The sequence below is a fragment of the Diospyros lotus genome, chromosome 9 (genome assembly GCF_014633365.1).
Source record: "Diospyros lotus cultivar Yz01 chromosome 9, ASM1463336v1, whole genome shotgun sequence".
In the NCBI taxonomy this organism is placed as follows: domain Eukaryota; kingdom Viridiplantae; phylum Streptophyta; class Magnoliopsida; order Ericales; family Ebenaceae; genus Diospyros; species Diospyros lotus.
This window is the reverse complement of record NC_068346.1, coordinates 7,567,440-7,577,845: the sequence shown is the minus strand read 5'-3', so window position 1 is coordinate 7,577,845 and position 10,406 is coordinate 7,567,440. Positions and strand designations below refer to the sequence as shown.

The 10,406-nt window shown below is 35.4% G+C and overlaps 1 protein-coding gene across 10 annotated transcripts; it reads left to right on the top strand.

The window, feature by feature from the left end:
• Positions 1-4,225: 4,225 nt before the first annotated feature.
• Positions 4,226-10,406, top strand: LOC127810695 (probable UDP-3-O-acyl-N-acetylglucosamine deacetylase 1, mitochondrial). 10 transcript variants are annotated; one of them, XR_008025521.1, is made up of 8 exons: positions 4,226-4,369; positions 4,445-4,753; positions 5,379-5,585; positions 6,915-7,016; positions 7,782-7,846; positions 8,506-8,650; positions 9,511-9,661; positions 10,006-10,402. XR_008025521.1 is itself a non-coding variant. In XM_052350303.1 (8 exons), exons 1-7 carry the CDS (start codon positions 4,319-4,321, stop codon positions 8,786-8,788), a joined length of 909 nt encoding a protein of 302 aa, XP_052206263.1. In that variant the 5' UTR covers positions 4,226-4,318; the 3' UTR covers positions 8,789-8,834; positions 9,511-10,403. The 10 variants fall into 10 exon arrangements, 4 of the variants coding, with proteins under 4 accessions (XP_052206263.1, XP_052206262.1, XP_052206261.1 ...); XR_008025520.1 differs by having other exon boundaries at positions 9,753-10,401; XR_008025519.1 differs by having other exon boundaries at positions 9,750-10,400.

Below are 10,406 nucleotides of genomic sequence, written 5' to 3'. Positions count from 1 at the left end.
CCTGAAAATTACATTTTCGCTCCAAGATAAATTACTCTTGAATTTTTTGAAAATTCTTGGGTATTATAATATATATCTCTATAATTTTTTTTTATTAAAATACATAACATTACTAGTATTATTTTATAATATGCATTAAACTACAGAAGCTGAGAATGGTAAAATTTACTTAACTACTTTTTAAAGGTCAAATTATGTTGTTTATTTATATTGGTTTCATTGGTTTATGGCTAAAATTCACTAAACTCTATAAAATTTCATAATTTGGAGCACTTTACACTTTTATAGTTTTATTTTTAATTGAGAATCCCCTTTGCAATAATTTTTTGGCAAAGAAAAACCCATATTTCCATGAAGGTAAAATGGTAATGATATCCTAATTAATCTTAAATAATTACACATATATATTTTTTTATTATAAATCAATTAAACATAAAAATAATAAACTTACCCGAAAAGTAACATCAATTTGATGATTTGAGAGGAAAAAACAAAAGAAACAAAAGTAAAAAATGTAACCTCTAACCTTAATTAATTAGTCATTAAACCCAAGCGAAATCCCAACTTATTTCCAAAAAAAGTGCAAAAGTCAATTAATTTATAACCCTAAGAGAAATTTAGTTTATTTTTTAATCTCATAAACAAATTAGTCTCTAGTTTATATATATGTAACCAGTATACATATAATTTAACCAATATATATATATAATTAATCTCTAGTGAATTATAGCCATAAATCAATGAAACCAATATATATAATTAATTTTGTTGGCATCTCAGCTTGTGTAAAAATATCAATCCCAAATAACATAATTTGACCCTTTAAAAAGTTAAATAAAATTTACTATTCCCATATTGTGTAGTTTAATACATATTATGAAATAATACTAATATGTATTTTAATAAAAAATTATAGATATATGTGTATATATATATTATTTGATTGCGGTGAGCGACGAGACGACGAACAATGAACAACAATAAAAGAAAAGAAGTCGTGAATAAGACTGAGAAGATCAAAGGGGAGAGAGAGAGATGGAGGCGTTGGTGATTGCATAGGCGAATAATGACTAAAAGTATTGATGGCAGCGATTAACGACGATGGAGGCGGGTGCAATGATGGTGAATGAAGACTAGAATGAGGATGGTAGACACAAGTGAAAATGAGAGAAAAGGAGAAATAGTTTTATAAGGATTTGGATAGTGACACGTGACATCTTCTTATTGATAGTTATTACATAATTAATATGTGAGTATTATATCAGTGTCACATCATTAATTCCCGCGAGGGAGTTGCCAAAAAATCTTAAATGTGATTATATTACAAAAAAATTTAAATTTTTGTGATGATAATATTATAAAAAATGAAAATTTAGTGGAGATGACAAATTTTTTTATGACTTTTGGTGTGATTTAGAGGCTGTTTGGCTTAGCGGTTTGACCGTGTATAAGCCATTTGTGTAGTTGATATGCTATGGTGCGTTTGATGATTAACTATTTGGCTTAGCGTTTTAACTTATACGCTATCCACTGAAACGCTGCTATAGCAACGTTTAGCAAAAGCTGGTACCCTCCCAACTTTGATAGAAAACGCTACATCGTTGACCAACAAAAATACCAAAATATCCTACATACCAAGCTTTCTTCTCTGAAGCTGTGCTCTGTCATTACCGTCGCTGTTGCCGTCGCCTCTCCTCTATACCGCCATCATCATCGTCGTCATGCAGCTAGGCCGTCGCAAGCAGCTCGTGGGTGGGTTGCGCCATCGCCTCATCTCGTTCCAGCCTCGATCGCGCCATCGCCTAATCTGGTTCCAGCCTTGATTGAGCCATCGCCTCAGCTGGTGGGTCGCAGCATCGCCTCATCTGGTTCCAGCCATCGCCATCACCTCATCAGGCGCTGCCTTCAGTTTCGATCGTCACCTCCTCCAGTGGCGTCCCCAACCTGTAAAAAATATAAAAATTACAGGTATATATATTGTATATATATTAATGGTAGAAAAAAATACAAGATGTATGCATATTATTTTGATATATTTTTTAATAATTATGTATAATTTATCTATTTTTTTTATTAAAAATAATATTTTTATAATTTTTATTTGTATTATTTAGTATCATGTCTATTTTAGTCTTTTTGTCAAGTTTTGACAACTTATCAACTTTTACAAATCAAACACATAACTATTAACTAACAGCTTAAAAATATATTTATTCAAACACACTATTAATTTAAACACTACACAACTTTTATACTAACCATTAACTAACTTAAAAACTTCCATTAAAAAGGGTAAGCCAAGCAACCTGTTACCCGATAGGGAGATTCTACTTACAACCATAAATTTTGCTTTTCGTAACCATTACACATAAAATATTAAATTTTACTATTCGTAACCATATTTATTACTTTGTCCAACCATTTATATACCAAATATACCCTCTAAACATTCATCCCTCAAAAAACACACCCCACGCGCATCCAAATTATTCTTCTTCACATCAAACCCTGGTCTTCTTCCCGTTCTCCTTCTTCGCGCATCAAACCATGTTCTTCTTCTTCTTCTTCTTCTTTAGACCACTCTCACAGACCACGGCCGACCTTTCGTCGTCGCCCACTTCGCTTGCCTCACCCACATTTTTCATTGAAGTTCCCCGAAATCTCAGAACTAGGTAATGCCCTTCCTTCGGGGGGTTAAGGATTCCTTGAACCATAAGGTTCGGGGAACCCCTCACCCCTCGAATCTCGCTATTCGGGGGGTGAGGGCTTCCCCGAAAGGCGAGATTCGGGGAACCCCATATCCCATGAATCTCGTTGTTCTGGGAGTTAGGGGTTTCCCAAACAGTAAGGTTCGGGAAACCCCTTACCCCTAGAATCTCGCTGTTCGGGAGGTGAGGGCTTTCCCGAAGGGCAAGATTCGGGGAACCCCTACCCCCCGAATCTCGTTGTTCGGGGGGTTAGGGGTTCCCCGAATCTCACCCTTCGGGGCTAAGGAGTTTCTTTAAAAATATGAAAATAATGATACCAATGATATAAAATATGAAAGTAAATGATATACAAAATTGAAATCGAACTTACTGAATTTTGCACAGTGAAATTTGGATCAGATTAGGTTGATTTATTGGTATCAAAAATTAAAATTAACTCAAAAACAAAATTAAGATTAAAGCAACATCAATTTAAAAAAAATATATAATATTAATCTAAAGATTTGGAAGACAATGATTCGAAGTAATTTATACACAAAATTATTATATATATATATGTATGTATATAATTATAATATATATAATAATATAATATACATATAATATATAATAATATAATATATATATATATATATATATATAATAGTATCCATTCTCCCGAACCCATGGGTTCGGGAGAATGGATACAATTGCATTCTATATATTTATAATAGTATAATATTATATAATAAATTATATAATTGAATTAGGGAGAATTGCATTCTCTCGAATCCATAGATTCGGGAGAATGCAATTCTCTCGAATTTATGATTTCGGGAAAAATAGTTTTTCCCGAACTCATGAGTTTGGGAGAATTGATTTTTCTCGAATGTTGGGGTTCGGGCGGTTAAGGGTTTCCCGAACCTTGGGGTTCGGGGAATCCCAAATCGCCCGAATTTCAGGATTCGGGACATCCCCTCGCCTCCAAAGCAGTGTATTTTTTATTTTTTAATTCATTTGTCATGTATGTATATATAAATTATGTGATTAAACTAGTGATAGATGTTATAAATTGTGTTTTTTCTCACCAAAACATGAATACTCATTATCTTCTTTGTCAAACTCTGCGTAAACATTTACAGATAATAATCATCCATCGCTGATAATAATGGCTATGGCGATGAGAACTTGGCTGAGCAATGTTTGATGTTCAATAATAGTGGCTGCTGCTCGGTGTTGAATAATAATGGTTGCGCGATATTTAGTTGTGCGTGAGAAAGTGATTGTGGCGATGGTGGTCGAGAAAGTGAGTGCACGCGCTTGAAGAGTAATGATGGGTGGTTGAGCGTTAAATATTTAAATAAAGGGCAAATATAAGTTTTCATCTCAGGGTATTTTAAGAATATTAAAAGTGAGTTATAGAGAACAAAATTTATGGTTGCAAATAGAATTTCCCTACCCGATAAGAAGGTAATCGAAAAATTTCCTTTCCTCTCCCCGGTCAAAGACTATTTGACCCTTCCACAGTTCCACTGACCCTGCTGTAATTGCCGTTAACGTTAATCAGGTAAAGCAGCGTCCATTTCGAACAGTTTCTTCTCCTTTTTGTGTGTTTGTTTTTCTTCGGAGGCATGACTCTCTTCGGCGCCTTCAAATCCACCGCCTTAATCTCCTGGAAATCAGTACTCTCTCTCTCTCTCTCTCTCTGTGCATCTGTGTACATGTACAGTGTTGATTTTTGAATTGCATTATTGCAGAGCGGCAAACTTCAGCAAACGATTGCGAAGTGCATAGAGAGGACCGGGAAGGGCCTGCACTCCGGCAAGGCTGCGACGGTGAGGATATCGCCAGAGTTCGCCGGCGAAGGTAGGTATTTCAGCTTCCGCTCGGAGTTGATTCCCGCCTCGATCGATTTTTCCGTGGAGAGCCCTCTCTGTACCACGCTGAGCAAGGAAGGGCACAGCATCCGGACTGTTGAGCACCTGCTTTCGTCTCTGGAGGCCACCGGCGTTGACAATTGCCGAATCGAGATCTGCAGCTTCGATTCTGATGATCTGTCTGCCGAGGTAGATGAAGGTTGCTTGAATTGAAACACTGAATGTGATTTTCTCTATGTGTAGGCATGCATATGCAATCGCACGCGTTATGCATACACTAGCATTTGCCTCTGCTGTGCATAAATTTAAATTTTGGTGGAATAATATTTAAATAGTTGGAACTAACCATTTAAAATATAGTATATTCTAATCATTTATCACATAACATAATCTTTTTTATTTTTCATTTTTTGCTAATAAACCATATAACTTAATATTAAACACATTTTGAACATCTTTTTAAACTCGAAAGTAGGGTTGTTAAGATCATATTGTTTTTTATATTTTAGTTTTTTTAATTATTGTATATAAAACGAGTGGGAGTAGAGAGGACTGGTTGAGATTTCATTTAATCTGTTAATTTTAGATAATAGGAAGTGGCATATTTAATTTAATTCATTAAGCTTGATTCACTCCTTTGTGAAGAAGATATACAGAGTTCGCATTGTTTATGTAGTTTATGTCAGGGGCAGAACCACAAAAGATTGAGGGGGGCGGGGGCAACAGAATTGTCATCTTTTTCTGTATAAGAATTATGTTCTTCTGCAGTTCCAGATATCATTTCTTAATATTGTATAAGAATTCTGTTCTTTAGGTACCCATCTTTGACGGATCAGCAAGGGAATGGGTGGAAGCCATAGAACAAGTTGGGTTACAAGTGGCCAGAGATAGAGTTGGTAACTGTCGTGAGAAAATGGCACCATTTCTTAATGAGCCTGTTTACGTTCAGAAGAATGAGTCTTTTGTAGCTGCTTTTCCTTCTCCCGAGGTTCATATCAGTTATGGAATCAACTTCCACCAGGTACACTTTGTAATGCGTAGCTAAAAATGTTTCCTGCGTTGTCAAAGATTGGAAAAAGTAATTTCCTATTTGTTGCTTATCTTTATTATCCCGTGATAGCTTTTGTGTCAAATACGGTCGCTGAGATAAATCTCCTCTAATTATCTATCTCTTACATGAAGAGATAACGGAACTCAATGAGTCCTATGCAGATTATATAACTGCACTACTTCACCTTGTTTTCTGCTTGTTTCATGCGTGGGCAGTTATTTGGCAGTTTGACTGGGCAATCCCAAACTTTAACGATCTAACGTTAGCACCTACCTAGTGGATCATCTGAGAAGTGGTAAACATCAAGTTGGAAGTTAAAGGGTAGCTTTAGAAGGGTGATTAAGGTAAGTTGAATTAAAAATGAATATATTAAATACAACTCTAGCAAAAGAAACTGCCTAAGAGTAGAATGAGGACCAAGAAATATCCCATTAAGGAAAGTAAATGCTATGCATATTAAAGTTATCAGAGAGGATTAGGAAAACTAACATTGATAGGTTGAGGTAATTGTAAAAATGATGGTTTTGATAATGTGGAAGGGGGAAAAAGGATATATCTAGTTGGTCCCAGGTAGGTAGGCAAAGACTTTCATAAGTTGTTCATTGGAGTAGAGGGCTGAAGAATTTAGTTGGAAGTTCTACTTGCATTTGTTTCTGTTTGGAATTCAAATGGCATATTGGTCTGTCATCATTTTCAATTTTAGAAGTGATGCCTGGAAACCTATGAATGCTATATTATGTGAACAGATTGGAATTCTGATACTTAGGTGGGCTAGAATCCATCTAGCCAACTCCACCTAGTGGGATTAAGGCTTGATATGATGTTTATATAAAATGATAAAATACTTCTTAAAGGCAAAAAGTAAAAATTGCAACAATATGAAATGAGCATAAATTCCTCTTGACCTGTGGAAAATGAACCTTCATAGTAGTTGTGGAACCTGTTTGTATGGTTAAACTACTAGTTTTGAAGAGGTTGTGAACCTAAATCAGGTGTCTTTTATTTGGGTTGTTGGCGGGCTGTATTGGTCGTTTGTCTTTTACTTTGTTGAGGTTTTAGGAGAACAATATTATAATTGTGGGTCTGTTCATTACTGTTAACAAGAAGCTGTGGGGCAGAATGGTGTTTTACTGCAGAGTAAATAACAGGTTTCTTTTAAACCAGATTTTTGCCCTGTCTTATACATGTGTTGATGATGTACTGGGACCACCTAAAAATAAGAAAATTGGATTAGCTGTGAGTTTGGCCAAGTATAAAAAAAAAATGCTATACAAGCTGAACTTCAAATCATCGTTTCAGGTACCTGCCATTGGCTGCCAGTGGTTCTTTTCCGCCTCAATGGTCAACTCTTTCTATGCTAAACAAATAGCTCCTTCAAGGACCTTTTGCATTTACGCAGAGGTTAATTCTGAACTCGGTTTATCATATGTTATTTTGAAAAATGAATGCAAATTTGAAATTAAGTGAAAGGAAAGAGCATGCATTCATTCAATATTATGGTCTTTTGCGGTCCATTTGGCAGCAAGTTTTTAAACTGCTTTGTTGCTTGATAAGGAAACCATTTTGAACCGCAAAAACAATGGAAGGCTCCAAAAGCAAATAGTACAGGAAACAATATTTTTTTGCCTTTTCTTCTCACTGAAATGAAAGAAATATGATATACTTTTACATTTTTAGGGAACTAATTACTAGATATAATATTTGCATTATTTTAGGGTATTATTATTATTTTTAAATCATTTTACAACAATATTGACTAAGAGACAGGTAGTTTTTTAAGAAAAATTACAAAAACAGTTCATCATTGATTTTTCTTAACTAGCTTTTCTTCTACTGGTTTTTTAGGCCAATTATTTCACGAAAAAGGCTGGTGCCAGTCAGACCCTCAGCGTGTTATTTCCACGCCCACTTGACAAAAGAACTTGCGTTTTTAATATTTTAATTTGACATCCAAAGTAAAATTATCTGTATTCATGTGACTTTGTCTTTCACTGATCCATCTTTAATTTGACATCCAAAGTAAAATTATATGTATTCATGTGACTTTGTCTTTCACTGATCCATCTTTAATTTGACATCCAAAGTAAAATTATCTGTATTCATGTGACTTTGTCTTTCACTGATCCATCTTGTTAGTGCTGGAGTCTAATTTGGAAATCATTGCAGGTGGAGCAAATGCGTAATGCAGGACTCATCAAAGGTGGTTCAGTAGAAAATGCAATCATTTGTAGGTAAGATGCTTCATTTGTGATTTACTTACAATGATTTTGGGGTATGACTTGTTCATATCCTCACGTATTACTGTGGCCCAAATATATAATGCGATTGAATATGCTTATTTATCACTTGTTCACAAAACCACTTTTTAGGTGGTTTTGTGGTGTGGAAGGATTTCTGGGATGTTTGGTATACGTGATTGTGAACAATTACTAATAAGAATTTTCTTTATAGGATTTGCAACAAGATCACAAAATAAGTAGATTTAAAAACCTTAAGTTTGCAAAACTTGTTCAAATTATAGCCCCTGTAAACAAAGAAAATAACCTACCTGTTCTTTTATGTTTTTCGCTGGTTTGCTCCTTCAAGAATGGAAAGAAAAATTTGGAAAATTATTTGGTCACCACAATGGGCGAGGTTCCTTGGAAACATGGAATATAATAGTCTTATAAAAGATATGGCCATAGATAGAGATAATTGAAGAGCTAAAATCCTTGTGGCCAACCTTGCCTAGTGGGATTAAGGCTGGTGATGATGACGATGACTAAAGTGGTTGAGAAATTTTTTTGTACTAAACACAGGACCATTTTGTATAAATAGCCTATTCCATTTCACATGTTCATCTAACTATTTGGTTCGTCAATAATTCATGTCTAGTCTATTATGTATACAGTACTAGTAGAGGATGGTTGAATCCGCCGCTGCGCTTCCAGGATGAACCTTGTAGACATAAGGTTTTAGATCTTATCGGTGATCTTTCCCTTCTTGCACGGTGTGGTAGCCAAGGGCTTCCAGTGGCGCACATAGTTGCTTATAAGGCATGTGTCTTCCTTTTATATTTCTTCTTTGTTTTTAGTTCTCAACAATAATTTGACGGACACAAGTGGTCTATGAATATCAAATTTTGTTCATATTATACATTGCAGGAATTAATTGACAAACTTGACAGACTATAAAGACTGCCACAACACTTTCCCGGCACAACTTTATATGTCTGTCCATGTGAGAACCACGTTCAGCTGCAATTGGCAGTCTATTTGGGGCATCCTTCTATCTTTGCTTGTTACTTGCCATCTTTTTTATAATGTTGGCGATGTTTGCACAACTTGTGGAAATTTTAGTCCAGTTCATATTCTAATCATCAATATATCTCCTCATCCATTTGTTGAATTCTCTTTTCCTTTGAACAGTCTTTATCTTTTCTTTGGTAACTTAGGCTCTTATTGGCTGCTTACCTGCTGTGATTCATTTGTTTAATCATGTTGGTTATCTACTTGATACTCCATCTTTTGGGACTTCGCCATGTTTTTTGATATCAAAATAATGTAATGGCTTTTCTTTCTCTAAGTTCAACTACACGAACAAGTAAGATTGTAATTTCATGGAAGACCACTTGGTATTTCAGCATAGCCGATTTTCAATTATCTCTACCCCTTGAAGGCTTTCACTGCACCTCTCGGAATACTGTGGGATTGGCTATAATATTAGCCATGAAGCCTTTGTCCTTGTCAATACTGCAGTAAATCAATATTTGTTCTGATTTCAATCACCCGTTTCACCTGAAAGCTCAAAAAGGAAGAGGAACCCTGAAGCTATAGTGTTTCAAACAAATGCATCTGGTCTGGAATATGATTCAAATGCATCTGGTCTGCTTACTGATTAAACTTTTTTGTTACAGGGTGGCCATGCACTGCACAGTGATTTTGCTCACCGCCTATTGAGAATCAGTTAGAGAAAGAATTGCGCGTGTGCCCGTCAAAAGACCCTCTTGTTAAAACTTAATTGCACTTGAGCAACTACTTCTATGCCACCAATGCAACATCCATATGGTAAGACTCTAATACATGAAATGCAAGTCTTGTTAGATAGGAATATATTCTGTTGCCTGTTATTGGTATTTTTCGTCTTTCTCTGCAGCAGGACTGAACCGTCAATAGTGATTTTCAAAAACCACAGACAAATTAGTCATCCGTCAAGGAGGAACTACGTTTTCTCTAGCACATATGACTTCATTTTGGCCAGTATTACTTATGGTCAATTCATGAACATCGAAGAGAAAATATAGAAATTAGATCATGGAATGGGAACATGATCAACTTTAACAACAGAGAAACAGTCAATTTGCTTGTGCTCTCTCTGATCCCAATGCCATTATTTTGTTCCAATATGCCAGGAAAGGATACCATCTTGGACGTTAGAAATCCCTAAACTCCAACTCTGGTATTGCTTAATAGCTTTATGGTTCTTCCGATTACGTTGCAGCTACAGAACTCATTTAATTCATTTTTTTTTTACTACCATAATCACCTGAAGACCAATTGCAGGCTGTTGTTTTAGTATTGTGATACCGTACCTTTTGCAAAGGAGCTCAATGCATAAGGCTTCCCCTTCAATAAAGATCAGGATCATGTCGATTTTTGTTTGTTATATTATTTTTACTTCGTTCGGAGACTGTTTCATAACTTAAATTTTATAACTTGCTAAACTGAAAATCAACTTTACTGTCTTCATGTGCTGGCAAAGAAGGTGCAATTGCAGATTTGAGCAGGGGCTAAAAGCTGGTTATGCGATACC